Source organism: Lasioglossum baleicum, chromosome 14 (genome assembly GCF_051020765.1).
Source record: "Lasioglossum baleicum chromosome 14, iyLasBale1, whole genome shotgun sequence".
NCBI lineage: Eukaryota > Metazoa > Arthropoda > Insecta > Hymenoptera > Halictidae > Lasioglossum > Lasioglossum baleicum.
Window position 1 is genome coordinate 4,887,062 of NC_134942.1, and position 16,410 is coordinate 4,903,471.

General features: G+C 37.4%; 3 protein-coding genes and 1 long non-coding RNA gene across 6 annotated transcripts; 1 reads left to right on the top strand and 3 right to left on the bottom strand.

Moving 5' to 3' along the window:
• Nucleotides 1–2,762: 2,762 nt before the first annotated feature.
• On the top strand, nt 2,763–4,567 carry LOC143215568 (uncharacterized). The gene is made up of 3 exons (XM_076437798.1): nt 2,763–3,090; nt 4,108–4,350; nt 4,428–4,567. The coding sequence occupies exons 2-3, from the start codon at nt 4,135–4,137 to the stop codon at nt 4,506–4,508; spliced, it is 297 nt and encodes a 98-aa protein (XP_076293913.1). The 5' UTR covers nt 2,763–3,090; nt 4,108–4,134; the 3' UTR covers nt 4,509–4,567.
• A 195-nt stretch (nt 4,568–4,762) lies between these two features.
• On the bottom strand, nt 4,763–8,586 carry Alpha-phers (phenylalanine--tRNA ligase alpha subunit). Of its 2 annotated transcripts, none has more exons than XM_076437791.1 (8): nt 8,368–8,586; nt 7,787–8,127; nt 7,018–7,239; nt 6,826–6,941; nt 6,574–6,758; nt 6,112–6,473; nt 5,937–6,038; nt 4,763–5,792 (listed from the first exon to the last, which is right to left on the bottom strand). In XM_076437791.1, exons 1-8 carry the CDS (start codon nt 8,530–8,532, stop codon nt 5,168–5,170), a joined length of 2,118 nt encoding a protein of 705 aa, XP_076293906.1. In that variant the 5' UTR covers nt 8,533–8,586; the 3' UTR covers nt 4,763–5,167. The 2 variants fall into 2 exon arrangements, with proteins under 2 accessions (XP_076293906.1, XP_076293908.1); XM_076437793.1 differs by having other exon boundaries at nt 5,655–5,792; nt 5,910–6,038.
• A 361-nt stretch (nt 8,587–8,947) lies between these two features.
• Nucleotides 8,948–9,809, bottom strand: Rps15 (ribosomal protein S15). Its single transcript, XM_076437796.1, has 3 exons — nt 9,714–9,809; nt 9,435–9,520; nt 8,948–9,330 (listed from the first exon to the last, which is right to left on the bottom strand). The coding sequence occupies exons 1-3, from the start codon at nt 9,792–9,794 to the stop codon at nt 8,982–8,984; spliced, it is 516 nt and encodes a 171-aa protein (XP_076293911.1). The 5' UTR covers nt 9,795–9,809; the 3' UTR covers nt 8,948–8,981.
• Nucleotides 9,810–11,018: 1,209 nt separating this feature from the next.
• Nucleotides 11,019–14,751, bottom strand: LOC143215888 (uncharacterized). 2 transcript variants are annotated; one of them, XR_013010475.1, is made up of 4 exons: nt 14,371–14,751; nt 13,775–13,997; nt 13,399–13,710; nt 11,019–13,316 (listed from the first exon to the last, which is right to left on the bottom strand). It is a non-coding gene; the product is annotated as an uncharacterized LOC143215888 (long non-coding RNA). The 2 variants fall into 2 exon arrangements; XR_013010474.1 differs by having other exon boundaries at nt 14,371–14,747.
• Nucleotides 14,752–16,410: the final 1,659 nt, after the last annotated feature.

Genomic DNA, 16,410 nt, shown 5'->3' on the forward strand with positions numbered 1-16,410 from the left:
AATGATCGAAGGATATGCGATAAGAATTTTGCCAGACAGCGGAAAGTGAACCGACGCAACAAGATCTTTATTGCGATCGTTACGCGGGAACTAGACAGCGGATGTTCATGCAGTTTTTAAGTTTTGCAGGTAAATTTCAAGAAAGTGGGAACAAATTAAATCTTATCTTCAGTGGTAGTATAGCCTTTACAGATCTGAATAAATAAAAATCGTATTAGATTGTGTGGAATTTTATAATCCAGCATTTCTTGAAGATTTTTAGGAACCATAATTGAGTCAATCTTCGCGTAACCGGTTATATGAACAGGATGTATCCGTCAATAAAGATCAGTGTGATCCTCATGGATCCTCACCGGCTCAAGTGCACGGCCAAACGGCCATTGTATACTATAACCTATAACAATGCCTTTTTTTGTCTTGCTTTTTCGCCGACGCGCCTCAGCCTTCCTTTCTTACTTTTACCGACGCCTCTTCCATCGAATTATCTGTGCACGAGTTACTCGCGACGCGATGCCGAGAGAGTAACGACTTCCTGATACGGGCGAGTTAATTCCGACAAGGGTAACCGCTGCCTCTGGATATATCGCCTATAAGGACGTAACATTGACCCGAATACCGGGTAGAATTGTCGGGTGGTACACTCGTATATCCGCTCCCTTCTCTCCTTCGAGCGTCTCGGAACAAAGCGACCAAATATTAATCGGAACGCAGCCGACTAATTCGAATTCTGAGCATTATGTACATCTACCGCGTTCGGTGAATTTTTATGCATCCGAATACAGTTCGCAATGTTCTATAATCCAGCTGAAAAGACGTTGAACAGATCAGCCCGAAGTGTCCTCGAATGGTTCCGGATTCTTTTAGTGGGCAGGACTGGCCTGCACATCGTCCAAATTAAATTTTGCCCACACTTCCCCAAGGTCGCGATGACCCTGGAGAGTCGTGCTTAAAGGCATTAAACCTCCCTCCACTTTAAACAATAAAAAAAGTACTAAACTGTTTGGAGATCTTTATCACTTTCATCTTCTAGGAAGACCAAAATCTGATTAAACTTGTTCATGTACTCGAAGCTGGGCTTCGCTGCGCTCTCTATCAAACTCTGCTCCGTGAAATGAGAGCGGTCCACGCAGCAGCATATACTGTCATACACGCGGTAAATGCAAACACAGTGTGCGTAACGTGGCCCAACTCTCGCTCGCTCGCTAGAAACATGACTAAACGTATCACGTATGACGCGCAAACCGGAAAACCGCTGAACGAAAGAAATATTCGACGCGAGAACTCGCGTGGGCGGTTTCGAACCTACTGATTCGCAATACATATTATACATGTAAATAGTATTCCGCTCGGGAAAATAGAAATCACACTGCGCCCACCATGTTCTTAAATAAATGAATCCATAATTATGAAAAAATGTAAGTGGAAATTTTAAAAAATATTCACGTCACAGTATCTTAAACTAAATTAATTCAGTGTAATTTTTACGATACTGTCAAAAATGAACCGTTAGATAGTGCTTGTTGTTTCAACATTACATGGAATTCAGTTAGTATTAATATCCTTTTCCTTTAAATATCACGAAACAAGAAATATTTTCATAATTATGTTCCATCGCAAGAATTTCGTACGATTTGCTGTACGACTGTGCGCTCATTTATGGACACGAGTTATGTAGAATACAACTGGTCTTTCAAATTGTCTGTGCAATTTGGCATACACGACAAATCTTGCCGACTGTGGCCCGTTTAAAGGACTTCGACGATCGTACAGGATTGTATTTCGAAATATTTAACGAAAAACCCACGCGCGTAAAACACCGTCGAGGCTGGTGTAAAGAGAAATTCCAGAGATTCCTTGCTCGTTTGAACTTTGCGAAGAGTGTAAGTGTAGAGGCTCGGTTTTGGAGAAACGGTCGCACAAAGACACGGACAGGATGCACGAAATTTCACTTGCAACGCGAAACACGTTCCCACGAGAACACGTATTCGGTTTACACCTACCAAATTTTACGTTACGCGGCTTTTAACCGATTCTCGGCTCGTAACTCGGCGAAGAGTTATTCTCTTTGAACGTGAAAAGTGAAACGTGTCTCGGTCACTGTACCCTTTATCGGTCTATAATGCTCCGAACTCGAAACTTTAACGTTCCAGTTAACGTTGACAGTCTGGCGCCCCAACGAGCGACGACTTAATACTTAATCTGTCAACGGCGTTCGTTGCGCAAGAAACAGTCCGTGCTAATCGTTTCCCTCGGTAATTCTAGTTCGAACTATCAAATGATGCGTGACCCCAAACACTGTACTCGAGTAGCTAAATCTACTCTCGCGTAACCATAATGCTCGGGTTGAGTCGCAGTTGCATCGATTACAGGCACCAAGCGATTCCTCGTGCAAAAACTAATGGAAACTGTGCAATTAGATATTGCCTGCTCGTTCGAAGCATCGTCTTTGAGAAATTCGAGTCGTTTTAAAATTCGTCGGACAGCCTTGAACAGACAATTTTTGTATTTAGTATAAAAAAGCTAATGTAGCTCGAAAATAAAATGTTGAATAATATATTTCTGCAGCAAGCAAGACGCTGTTTGCGAACAGGGAAGAAAAGAGAAGGAGAAGAAACAGAAAGAAACGCATGAATGATCGTCGACGCAGGAATCCTCACCCTTGAAACGGTTCAACGAAGGTGGGTTTAAGAGTGGCCTCGATCGCGAGCTCTAAGGCCGTCAGAAGGACCACGAGCTAGGCAATGGCCAAGAAACGTCGAATGTAACCTCAGAGGCGGCTCGGAGTATCGTGCACAGTCGCCAGCTAGGTATATAAGTAACACTGTATCGGATCTTGAATTCAGTTAGACACGCGCAAGAGTAATAACTAGATCCGTTCGAGTCGGGTGGCTTATCGAGTGTTAGTTCAGCTGAGTGCCGAGTGCCGAGTGCACAGTGAAGACAACAAATTTCACGTGATCCCATCGATTCAGGATCCAAACGAAAGTTTCGCGAGAATCGCCCTCATCCCATCCGGATGATCCACGGCAGCGAGCGACAGGATCGAATTTTTCAACATTCGAATACCACAAAGGGATCAATCGTCGCATCGTACGTATATGTGCGAGAAAGTTACCTTTTGCTTTCGGTTCAACACTTTCCTTCTCTTTTCTATTCAAATCGGTCCGCGGCCAACCTGTTCTCTCCTGTCCCCTATGCTATTAGAGCTACGTACGGGGTCGAAACGATCATTTCACATTTATGATTTCACGTCTCACGAACGGAGTATGATCATTAGACTACGGATCTTTATGCATTTATAGCAAAATGAGTTGATGAAATTCCAAATTGTTGGAAAATTTTAATTTTATCTTCATTAAGGGAAGAAATATATATACCAAAACATTCAATTCAGTTTCTATTGTTTGCAATCGATACAATCTTTATTTTGCATAAAGATCCGCAATCCAGAATTTGGTACTTCTATCATTGAGATAAACCGGTTCGCGCGCGTCAATTGCCTTCGCGAACGACAAAATCGTTAGACAGAGAGAAATGGAGAGCGAACGGAGATTATGTTTCGCTTCGGTTCTTTTCGGACCACGAACAAAACAAACGAAGGAAAGTCTAGTTACACAAGCCCCGTATGGCGTATACGACGCGGCTTCTAAAGCTGTTTCGGAGGCATTGGCTGCAAGCTGACACCCTGTTCAACTACCGATGTCATCTCTCGCTGTCGGTGCCTATCAGATCTCTCGTGGTGCTGAAAGCAAGGCGCTCGGAACTTCGATTTTTCTTACAGATCTTTCTATGCCATGCGTTAAAATCTCCGGCGCGTTCTCTCTCGTCTCTGTAAAGCGGAACAAATAGTTAGAGTGACGTAGTTTAGGGTTCGTTTTGGAATAAAGAAAGGAGTATGAACACGATTCGCAGAGAGAATATGCTCGAGATGGCTATCGTTGGCCGAGATCCCGGTGAAATATCAAACCGTGACGTGACGGCTCTCTGCGGTTTCTCGAACCATGTTTCTCTCTCGATGAAAAATCCCACCGAATATCTCTACCCTGGCGACATCGATAAATAATCGTACAACAGCGAGGTTGAATATGACGTACTGTGTCCTTCCAGAGTGGTCTTGAGGTCGGATTTCGCAGGATGAACGCGATCATAGCGCTCGTCGTTCTCGCGGGAATCTGCGCGGCCGCTCCTCAGTATTATTTCACTTCTGGGGTGTACCCGCACCCTACCAATCTGTTGACTTCGGCGATAGAGGACACGCTGCCGAATGAACTGCGAAACGATTTCTACAAGAATCCGAGAATCGCGGCGCGGCTCGCTCAAGAATCCTGGTTCCTCAACAAAGAGATGCAGGTAGGCGTTCGACCAAAGACTGTGCCGAACATTCTGCGCGTTTCGACAATGTAATTAGCGCTTTGTCCATGTTACAGGTGATCGATCGCGAGTCGGATAAAATTCCACGCGACAAGATCTACAACGTCCTACACAATGCCGGTTTCCTGCGAAAATGAGAGATCACGAGCGCGCTGTAATAAAAAGAATAGAGAAAGAAAAATTAATTTATCTAGTATTTATTGTGTTTGTTTTGTATTACAACGTCTACAAAAATATTTATGTCCGTGTAAATTTCCGAGCTGGAAGCATTAAATTGTGTGAATAAGTTTGCGTTGCACGTGTGTCTTAGCACTTTACCTGCCGGAATGATCCCGAACAAGATAAGTACTTGGCTGCGAGTAGATTTTGAAAATGTGTTAAGAAGAAGAGCGTCCAGTTTCCCTTGGACGAAGTATTGTGTAAAGGAGGAATAATTGAGAAAGCTCGAATGCGGAGCGCCTCGAAGCACACAACCCGTCGTACGTGGACACACAACGACTGCATTCGTGCACACATTCACGCATACTCTCCAAACACTACGCAGGTAAATACAGGCTCCCGAGTGACTTGCGTGAGTTGCAGAGGGGATAAGGAAGTCTGTTATATCAGACACAATCGTTCTGTACAAAATAGAATGAACACAAAATATTTGGACCATAAGTAATCTGTGGATTCCAGATCACTTTTTATATTTTCTTTTTCTTCAAGTTAAATTAAAATCAACAGTATCGAACGGCTTACGTATTAGGTTGAAATGCTAGCTGGTAACATTTTGGAAAAATTGTTTCCGTTCCGGTTATTTCAACTTCTCGAGGATATCCAAAAAGATATCCACGATAGACATATGCTCGCCCATTACGTAGCGTGATTTCCTGTGAATACCCTGATACACGTTCGAATGTAAAATGCTATGCACCTTGTCTAAATAACAGTCTACTCGATTTGCATACAACACACCGTTGCTCTCGTAACGCAACAATTGTGGGTTGTAACTTTCGATCACGCGATTCAAATATCTCGCTGCGTTCACTTCGCCCATTATTCGTTGCATCCCCGGTAACTGCAATATTGGATCGACTCCGATGTTCTTCCAAATTATTGTTAAATGCATGTCGACGTTCTCGGCATTATCCGTATTTTGGTATTCCGAGCAAAAAGTAAATAGATTCTTCGGATCATCTTGAACAGTCGAGTGCACGTACGTTTCTATAAATATTTTAATATGGGGTTTCACGATACGGAGCAATGGTTCCAGGAACTTCATTGGATGTTTCGGATCGCAAAATACCACAAGCTTTTGTTTTTCGAATTTTCCTGTACACTCGAACGCGCGAGACTCGCTTTCATGAATTTGCGATTGCGGAGTGGATTTTTCTTTCTTGTCATTGGATCTCTTTTTTGGCGAAGGAACACTACTGACCCTATAAACAAGATTTTGTTGAAATTATTCGAAACGGATATTCGTAACTTGTACAAAGAATTTCTAAACGAACACTATAAACGTTTAATTGAAATAAGCATCTTATTGATATAAATACCTTAGTAATGTTTAGAAAGATATTTACTTGTTTAAACGACAAATAGGATTGTTATAAACCATTTCCATGTCCACTTTTGACCCAACTAAATCTCGTATATTATTTATTCCATATTTAATCATAGTTGGCCTGGAAAAAGTACCGGACTTGTCTGTATCTTTTCTTTGGGAAACATAAAATATAATTGTTAACGAATCTTTACCTTTCTAAAGATAATCCCCAAGCAATTACGTTAACGTTGCTTGGTAGACCCATTGGTAACAACATTTCTGGTCTGAACATTCCACTGTTACCAATTTCGATCCACTTCTGCAAGCCATTATGGTAACAGAAGATTTCCATGCTCGGCTCGGTGTATGGATTATACGCAGGTTTGAACTCGAGTTGCGTGATTCCGAGTTTTTTGAAAAATTCGTACAAGACCCCTATCAAATCGCCCAACGTAAGATTATAATCAGCAACTACACCTTCGATCTGGTGAAATTCCGCAAGATGCGTAGCATCCAATGTTTCATTGCGAAATACTCTATCGATACTGAAATATTTCACCGGTTTAAACTCGCCCTGAAATTCATTTTATTTGTACACCCTCTCGACAATGTTCTATCGAAATATGTATTCTGAACAAATGTACTCGTATTATGTGGGCTACAGTTTCGATTACCGTTTCCATCAGCTTGTAGAGCATCCTGGCACTGACAGCAGTTGTGTGAGTGCGAAGAAGATTCTTCTGGGCTTCCTCTATTTTCCAGTCGTAACGATAACCGAGAGATCCATATCCTCCATTGCTATGCACTCGCCTCACTTTTTCTAGATAATCCTTTGGAAAGTTTGTAGTGCGACATGGTTCTAAAATAAAGTATTTTCAAGTGACTTCGAAACGTCGGGTAAAAGGACGATAAGATTTAAGAAATACCAGATATAAAGAAGGTATCGTGAGCGTCTCTAGCAGGATGTTGCTGAGGTTGAAACAGAGCGTCGAAGTTCCAGAAAGAACTCTCTACGAAATTGTTCGTCGGCATTTCCGTGAATCTAAAAGAGTGAAAAGTAAAATGTTATCAAGGAGAATACATCGAAAGACTCGGATTTATTTTCTGATAACTCATACCCCATTTCAAGGAAGATTTTCCTAAATTCGCTCCTGACTTTTAACAGAGGGTGCAAATGGCCTACGTCCAGTGCAGAACCCATTGCCGAGAAATTATACGGCTTAAACTTTTTCGTCTTCCAAGCGCCATTCATTATCAAGTCCGCTGTCAATTCTGTTTCTAATTTTTCAACTTTCGTTGTAAAATTCGGACCTTTTCTCAATAGAACCGACTTTATGATGCTGTAGCGAATAAAATGATTTATGTATAAACTTACTGCTTTATATAATTCAAAAAATAGATTCAATGGCAAAGTTGCAGATGATGTAGATTCTCCCTGATTTCAATAACTTTGGGATTTGACTATGTTATAAATAGACTGTGGATGTTTATGGAATTTGCAATTTTTGCAGACGAATTTTAAGAAAGTGGAATGAAATACAGTCTTATTTCCAGTGGTAGTAGCCTTTGCAGACCTGAACTAAATAAAAATTGTACTAAATTCACTGTGGAATTTTATATTCTACGCTGTTTTTAAGCCATAAATGCATAAAGAGTCACAGTCTAGTTATAAAACTCGACATTTTGAATAACTTTTTCCTGTGAAATAGTTGGCTGTCTGCTTTGGTTTCAGAGATATTAGCAAAAAACTAGGTGTGTCTAAAAAGCTGGATTTGGTGCAAGGAAGTAGAGATAGCCTACTCTACTATCGACAACATGTCTAAAGCTTATTGAAATCGGAGAGAACCCACATCATCGGCATCTTTACCGATTCAATAATACACGTACACTTCTTGAATGAGTTTCCTTTTCTTATAATCGCTTCTAAGACGATCGGTCAGGTCCGCTAGATCTTTTAGATGATTCTGCGTTACATCCTCAATGGATTGTACTTTCTTTTTTATAATAGGTGTTTCGGTGCTCTTGTCAATTTGTATCCAACCGGCCTGCAACGCTTTTGAAAATCCAATTTTCGCATATGGTACTTTCTGCATGATTTCAGACTGGGGTACTCCATCGTTGGTAACAGCGTTATACACTGCTGCTTCATGACTTCCATAGTTCACAACGTGCTGACCCTCAGACGTTAATTCCCACTTTTTCTCTTGTATTTGTTGCGTTATAATCAACTGAAAAATACATTCTGAATTAACGAAATCAACTTGCCAACAGCTTTTCAACAAAAACTGTATATTGACAGTGAGTTTTTAGGGTTATGATACGAATGTACATTCGTCTTTGTACATAGGTAATATACAAATCGTTAAAGGATCTATTTGCACTCGAAATAATAATATTCCATAAAGATCTAGTTGTTTATAAATGAATACAGTTTGCATAAGATCGAAAACACAATCTGTCACACTTACGTCACCGACTGCTTCCAGACTTTTGATCGCTCCTATTATTTTCTGATGATTTTCTTTAAAAACATCCGCGAGCGCCAAAGAATTAACTTCCCCATGTTCGGCCAAGTAATCTAAAATTTGGTCGCTCAGTTGTTTCGCCATTATTTGAAACAGACTACCGCGCATAGAACACAACCGGCAAACGAACACGTGAGCCAACTGTGAATCATGATATGAGAATAACTCAGAATAACTGGAATAACCGACTCCTGTTACTGTTTCAGTATTGTACGAAAAACTATTATTGTACAATAATATAATTGCAGCCTACATAAAACTGTTCCCAATCGTAATTTGAATGGATTAAGAACAACGTTGTATTTGGCGGGCCATTTAAATTAAAGATCTACATATTGTATTCTAATGCATTGTAACACGATAAAAAATGGCATGGAATAAATAATCAAAAGAAACAGTAAAAATAATGCAAACAAGTAAAGCAGCTTTTCAAAAGAGATCATGGACATCAATTACAACCGTTGTACATCCGAAATTTGTTCACAGAGATACGCAGAGGGTGCTAAAGAAAGTAAAACAGCAGTAACTTTTAAATATTATATTTGTAAGAATACAAATTACTTAAGTGGAATAAATCGTGAGGAATGAGTAGCACCGATACCGGGTCTACCATGTTTTACAGGTTTATAGGTGACAGAGAACTCTCCCAAGTAATGGCCAATCATTTCTGGTTTGATTTCCACCTGGTTAAAGGTTTTCCCATTATAAACACCAACGATAGAGCCAACCATTTCTGGTACAATGATCATGTTACGCAAATGGGTCTTGACAATTTCTGGTTTTTCATTCGGCGGTGTCTCCTTCTTTGCCTTACGCAGCTTTTTCACGAGAGCCATAGATTTGCGTTTCAGACCATGGGAAAATCGTCTTCGGGCACGAGCATGCATCAAAACCATCAGCTGCTCACTGTAAATAGATACGTTTGTTTACAGTATGAACAATAAATATGTTTCGTAGCATCCAATCAAGGATACAAGTAAATTTGAATTTCTGTGGAATACAGTACTCACTTTGGCATATCCAGAAGTTGATCAAGGTCAACTCCCCGAAAGGTGAACTTTCGGAAAGTCCTCTTCTTCTTCTGAGTTTCTTCTTGCTGAAATTCATACATGATAGGATGAGAAATAGGTTATGTACATAAACGAAAACGAAACTTCATCGTAAATAACAATATTGCATTCTATCGTCGGAGGAGGAACATATGAATCGTACTGATACAATTGCTTGTAATTGTCATGATAGATTGCAATGATTTTATTCGATGATTTCAACACATCTGTCACACGTACCTCAGCCATGTTTACGGGTGCTGGGATAAGCGACAACAAGGGTCGGTCTTGTTCTTCTTTACCGGAAATCAATTCTAGCATTGACTACGTAAAAATCGCTAGATGCCCCACTGACGTATCATTTTCTTCATCAAAATTGTGGACACTAGGCATTTCGCTATTGGTCGAAGCGACAATGCAGCGACAATGCTGTGAATGAAACAATTGCCATGGCTGCCTTCTTTACAGCAACAATAAGTATATAGTCGTTTGGCGTTCTATAACTCTCATAATTTGTCAACTATATATATAGGAAAACTGTCGAAAAATATTTAATTGACTTGATAGTGCTATATATACAATATACATACATATTTTGAATTATCTTGTGACGTACTTGTGGGGACCAGATACTACGTTATCTTGGAACACTGCGACAAATATACCGTCGCGCTTGTCTCTTCTATTACTCTCTAATCTACGTCAAAGAGGATCCGCTATACTCTATACATATATATATATATATATATATATATATATATATATATATATATATATATATATATAGTCTAATCCTCTTTGATCTACGTCACGACGCGAGTACCTTTCCCCTCCGGCGGCTCGGCCCTCCCTCGTCCTCCGCCGGTACTAACGATTAAATCTTTCAATTTAATTTGCCAGGAAAAAATATTTTTAATGACAAAATACTATTTCTACATATATACATACGGCAGATTAGCTAAAGTTTATGTTAGAAAAAAAGAAACGTAGGGAATACGTTTATATCTATCCGTGTATTGTATTGAACTTTACAATAGCATGGTATTCATTTTTGTTATGTATAAGTATTGTACACATAAGATACGAACGAAACAGATGAGGCACTAATGAGAATCGTCAGTGATACAGTTTTATACTGATTAGATTGAAATACTTGAATCTTCTGGAGTCTTATTAGACTTGGAGAAATGGACAGATTTTTATAGAAATAAGATGTAGCAATTAGAGATGCATTCCCAACCAGCACAGATACAGCTCAAAGATAGCAGAAAGATGTCTGCCGCTAGACATTCAAATGTCTGAAAGATGTCTGCGAATGTCTCCGGAAAGTCTCTACAAGGGCTCCGGAAGGTCGTTTGTTACAAAGTTGCCTGTCTTAAAGTGGTCTTGAGAATGACTGTTAGTCGTGTTTCAGGCATTGTAGAGACATGTTCCACGACTCTGTCGGGCATCTTTTAGGCGACTTTCAGAAGTCTCTTGAGCTTGTTAGAGAGACGTATTTATGCGAAAAGGGAGTGGGAGGGAAAAATCAATTTACGATAATAGTTTAAAGTAAACGAACAAATAGTTTATTATAATAATATATGTACTATTTATAAAATAAAAATATATATAAAATAATATATATAAAACATTAAAATTAATATATTAAATTCTAATATATATTAGAAATAAAGTATTAAAATTAAAATACAATATCACGCACTTAAAACATTAAAATTAATATACTTAAATTAAAATATAAAAATTGAAATGAAATATACAGTTGAAACATCAGAATCAGTATACAGGGTGGTCCACGCAACTTGCACACCAATAAATAACTTCCAAAGTATGCGTAAAATAAAATACTACATTCAGAATAAAATATCACGCACTTAAAACATTAGAATTAATATATTAGAAATAAAGTATTAAAATTAAAATACAATATCACGCACTTAAAACATTAAAATTAATACACTTAAATTAAAATATAAAAATTGAAATAAAATATACAGTTGAAACATCAGAATCAGTATACAGGGTGGTCCACGCAACTTGCACACCAATAAATAACTTCCAAAGTATGCGTAAAATAAAATACTACATTCAGAATAAAATATCACGCACTTAAAACATTAGAATTAATATATTAGAAATAAAGTATTAAAATTAAAATACAATATCACGCACTTAAAACATTAAAATTAATACACTTAAATTAAAATATAAAAATTGAATAAAATATACAGTTGAAACATCAGAATCAGTATACAGGGTGGTCCACGCAACTTGCACACCTATAATAACTTCCAAAGTATGCGTTGCACGAAAAAGTTTTGTATACAGAAGTTGCATGGTCTGAAGGGGTACATTATGTAGTGTATTATTTTTTTACAGGTGGACGCGTAAAGGACATGTGAAGGTCAACTTAATTTTTTTAAATGGAATGAGGTATTTTTTAATACATCAATGCTGCAGCTGGACATTCGTTATAAAAAAGTACTAACCTATGTATGTCGAAAAATTAGTAGTTCAGGGGATATTTCAATTTAAATAACTCTAAAATACCATTACTGTCGTACTAAGACGTTAGTGTTTACTTACTTATGTAACGTCTTAGTACGACAGTAATGGTATTTTAGAGTTATTTAAATTGAAATATCTCCTGAACTATTAACTTTTCGACATACATAGGTCCAGCTGCATCATTGATGTATTAAAAAATACCTCATTCCATTTAAAAAAATTAAGTTGACCTTCACATGTCCTTTACGCGTCCATCTACAAAAAAGCTACTAATATCTGATTAATGCTTATTCAGGGGGCCTGTTTCTGGCGCCTCACCCTGTATACTAAAATTAAAAAATATAAAAATTAAAATAAAATATAAAAGTGAAAATAAAATATTACTGATAATGTCTGTGGTTGTAAGGAAAAACGCCGCATGTCACAATTTCAAAAATTCGAGTTTATGCATTCATTGAGCTTTAGACTTTAGAGTATAGGATTTACAGTAGCGGACAAAAGTTTAAGACCGCTCTAAAGAAGACGATAACTTTTTTAATATTGTACTATACGATTTGAACTTTTTTGGGAAGCTAGAGCAATTAGTTTACTAAAGGATGTGAAAAGAAATTTTTTCAAAAATTGCAATTGATCGGAATTGTTGAAAAAATACTAAAAGTTGATTTTTTAATTATTTTATGTGGACCTATATTGAAAATTTAAAAAACACGTTTTGTGTAGATCTGTGTCAATCAAACATATCCTGAAAATTTCGTAAAAATCGGTCGACGTTGCAATGAGCTACAAACGTTTAAAGATGGTAGAAATTGCAGTTTTTTACGATTTATTGCCGAAAATCTGCAATTTTTACCATCTTTAAACGTTTGTAGCTCATTGCAACGTCGACCGATTTTGACGAAATTTTCAGGATATGTTTAAATAAACAATCAACTTTTAGTATTTTTCAACAATTCCGATCAATTGCAATTTTTGAAAAAATTTCTTTTCGCGTCCTTTAGTAAACTAATTGCTCTAGTTTCCCAAAAAAGTTCAAATCGTATAGTAAAATATTAAAAAAGTTATCGTCTTCTTTAGAGCGGTCTTACACTTTTGTCCGCTACTGTACATATTTACCAGAAAAAAAGTCATGGAAACACGTTTGGAAGGCTCAGACAACAATGCAATTTAACCAACCTCCTATGTCAAAGTATTAGCGATCGAAAGTGAAAGTATATGTGACATGCGGCGTTCTTCCTGATAACCACAGATATATTGAAATTAAAATCACTTGGTCACACTCGCTTTGTTCATGTTTCTTGCGGCTGCCGTCCACTTTGGCTTTCTCCGCTGCACCTTGAATAAGAATATCTTTGTTTATTAATTTGCACATGAATAATCATTATAATAATAATATTAAAATAAGGGTGATAATTACATATAACAAGGCTGGCCGTTCGATAATTTGCAAACGGTTTTTTGCCCTTCCGGCCCAATCAGCTATAGCAGACTGCCATGCCAGCACGTCAGTCATAATGATACCTAGACTTTCCTGGCAAAGTTGTAGCTGTTGTGCCCCCCGTATTGTGCACTTCTGCTGCCTAAAATAAAAAATTGTTATGTAGCATATCACATTCTGTTAATTTAATGAAAATGAAAGATAAACGTCAGCTATTTTAAGTGTATTTATTAAACAAGTCATTGGTCTCTTCGGCCTCCTTTGCTTTTCTTCTAGCCTTCGTGTAGCCGTCTAGAAGCATTATATAATTATTATTTTAATTATACATGTATGGTGTGTAACTACTTTAACTTACCAAAGGTACTGTTTTTGAAGATCTTTACAGAAAAGTGCTCCCACGAAGGTTGAGGCAGTTCACATTGTTGGATTGCGTTGCTCAATTTTGATTTGTGTACCGGTGGCCAATAACATTTGTCGCCTTCCAGCCAACTATTTGGCACTGCTTCTACCGTTCCGTCCGCCAAAAATTGGACAACGGTCCATGTATTTGTAGGCATCTCCATTTGTGTGTATATATTCTAAGAATTGAAAAGTATGGTAAAATTTAGAGACTAATTTAAACATATATGTAATTACGACGTAAATATATTTAATTAAAGAATATATTTAGAAAAATAGCAAATAGAATGAAGGAATGGAAATATGACCAATTTTTGTTCATTTTTTGACTTCACACTTATTTACACATTAGGGCGGTAGACTCGTTTCCAGGATTGCAATCAATTGCAATCCCGCACCCTTACAATCCTGGAAAAAGCAGTCTACCCCCTTACAATACCGAAAGTACTTTCTTTGACTTTCTTGCCAACCCCATAGTAAACTTCGAATATAGCGGAAGGGCATCAGCAAAAAACACTAACGGTAACAAATAACAGCAATGGAAGTACTTACTTTTGTAAATATACACTCGTCGGATAAATTATCACTATTACAATACACTAATACAATTAGACACTTCTCTAAACCTGGTGTCGACCGGTGTCGACCATGTGCGCCGGACCAAAAATAGTAACTTCAACAGCGCCACTCGGGGTGAACTACGAAGACAGAGAAGCAGATATGTTTCTCGCAGGAAAGACACTGACAGAGAATATATGAAACAGCTTGATTTTTTCGATCACGCGGGTAAGCCGCATTTCGCGAAGAAGCAATATTTTTTTATGCTCTTTGTGTTGAAATATTCTCTGCATTATTGCGGGGTCCCGTACAGAGCCCTTTTTTGGATTTGGCTCTTGGAACTTTGTAAACAACAAAAGTGTACATTTTTATGGAAGAACTTTTTTTCTGTACACTTTTTCCAAATGCTCTTTGCGTTGAAATACTCTCTGTATTATTGCGGATTAGCATGCAGAGCTCTTTTTTCGAAAAAGTGCACAGAAAAAAGTTCTTCCTTAGAAGTTGTATCCCCCTACTCCACCCCACTCTTTACCGGCGGCGTAGGAAAAACAACGTCTCCGGAAAATGTCTCTCAGTCGCCAAAAAGATATCCTTTATGGAGACGTTGCATTTACGACTGAAATGAGACAGCTGAAAGACGTTCACCCTCTGCTGTGAAGACAACGTCTCCATAAAGATATCTTTTTGGCGACTAAAAGACGTATCTTTGGGACATAGACGTTCAGACGGGACGACGACATGAAACAGACATCTATGAGACGATGTGTGCTGGTTGGGTTCGTTAAACATTGACTTCTGAAATTAATAAATACGTTTCGATGAAATTAATTGAATTGATCGAATTCATGCACAAGTAATTATACATAAAAAATAATCATTTTATTTCTGTTGTATAATGTTTGAATTATTACGCATTATCTTTTAGGCACGACTATGTTACTTGCAATCGAAATTTATTCGTTGAATTCTAATTATACCAACATGTTTATCTTGTAATCAACGTGTATGTTCTGTTACGATGTTTCCAAATGTATTGTACATATTCTTTGAAGCTTAAATAGCAAAAATCTTTTTACATTTCTCGTGGAAATAAATGTTATCTCTCTCGATTTTTATAAATCATGCTTTTCAGTCATTCTCGTCATCCCTTCGACTTACAGCGAAAATGTAAAATTAACTTGTCGCACTATTGGTAATTTAAGTTATTATTATGACATAATCGTATTATTGATTTTCCTTTATTGAGCAGCACATGCGTTCTGCCGAGTAGAGCATATAAAGAATACACTGGCATGTTACAATAAAACTTTTTCTTCGTATAAAAATGATATATATGTATATGTATATATATACACTTTTACTGTTACACACGTACAGTATACGATTAGTCATGTTAGATTACAATTAAGTTACAGTAGAGATTTCAGATCATTACAGGTAAATGAAAATAAAATATCTGTAACATATAATAAAACAAAGTAAACAAATAAATACAAAAAAAATAAAATAAAATGCACTTTGGACGGTAAGCATTACAAATAATACTGAGAACATTTTTCGCAAAAGGAAAACTTAAGTATTTTACACGTAATAAGGAAACTATTGATGAGAGATTTCGTTGACATTTTTATATATACAAATTTGTATCTCTGGTAAGAAAGGCGCTGGAGATGTTGACATGGCAAATAGACGTTCGAATTTCACGAAAACATGTTATCAGATGGATTAGTTGCTAATATAATTTGGCAACTAATAATAATAATAATAATAACGAAGGTATTTGATACAGTAGAGTACAAAAGAAACAAGAAATAACTAAATCTGCCTTCCTACAAGGATATACAGAAAATATATGTATATCTAGCATTAGTTGCTATTCTGCCTTGATGGTCAGTCTAAATTACAAAAGTACAATAAATACTTACGCACCTCTCAATCTAAAGTAACAACAGTTTTGCAATTACAATTTTATCGTACTATCCCTTAAATGTTTCGTAACTTACAATTAATATACTACCTCGATCTAAGCATTGA

Excerpts from the sequence above, each read along its gene's own strand:
- LOC143215568 (XM_076437798.1), top strand. The coding sequence starts at position 4,135 with ATGAACGCGATCATAGCGCTCGTCGTTCTCGCGGGAATCTGCGCGGCC. Across the intron at positions 4,351-4,427 it reads TCCTCAACAAAGAGATGCAG|GTGATCGATCGCGAGTCGGA; the intron begins GTAGGCGTTCGA and ends TCCATGTTACAG.
- Alpha-phers (XM_076437791.1), bottom strand. The coding sequence starts at position 8,532 with ATGCGCGGTAGTCTGTTTCAAATAATGGCGAAACAACTGAGCGACCAA. Across the intron at positions 6,942-7,017 it reads AAAATCTTCCTTGAAATGGG|ATTCACGGAAATGCCGACGA; the intron begins GTATGAGTTATC and ends TCACTCTTTTAG. Across the intron at positions 6,474-6,573 it reads TCTACAAGCTGATGGAAACG|GGCGAGTTTAAACCGGTGAA; the intron begins GTAATCGAAACT and ends AATGAATTTCAG.
- Rps15 (XM_076437796.1), bottom strand. The coding sequence starts at position 9,794 with ATGCTAGAATTGATTTCCGGTAAAGAAGAACAAGACCGACCCTTGTTG. Across the intron at positions 9,521-9,713 it reads CACCCGTAAACATGGCTGAG|CAAGAAGAAACTCAGAAGAA; the intron begins GTACGTGTGACA and ends TATGAATTTCAG. Across the intron at positions 9,331-9,434 it reads CAACTTCTGGATATGCCAAA|TGAGCAGCTGATGGTTTTGA; the intron begins GTGAGTACTGTA and ends ATCTATTTACAG.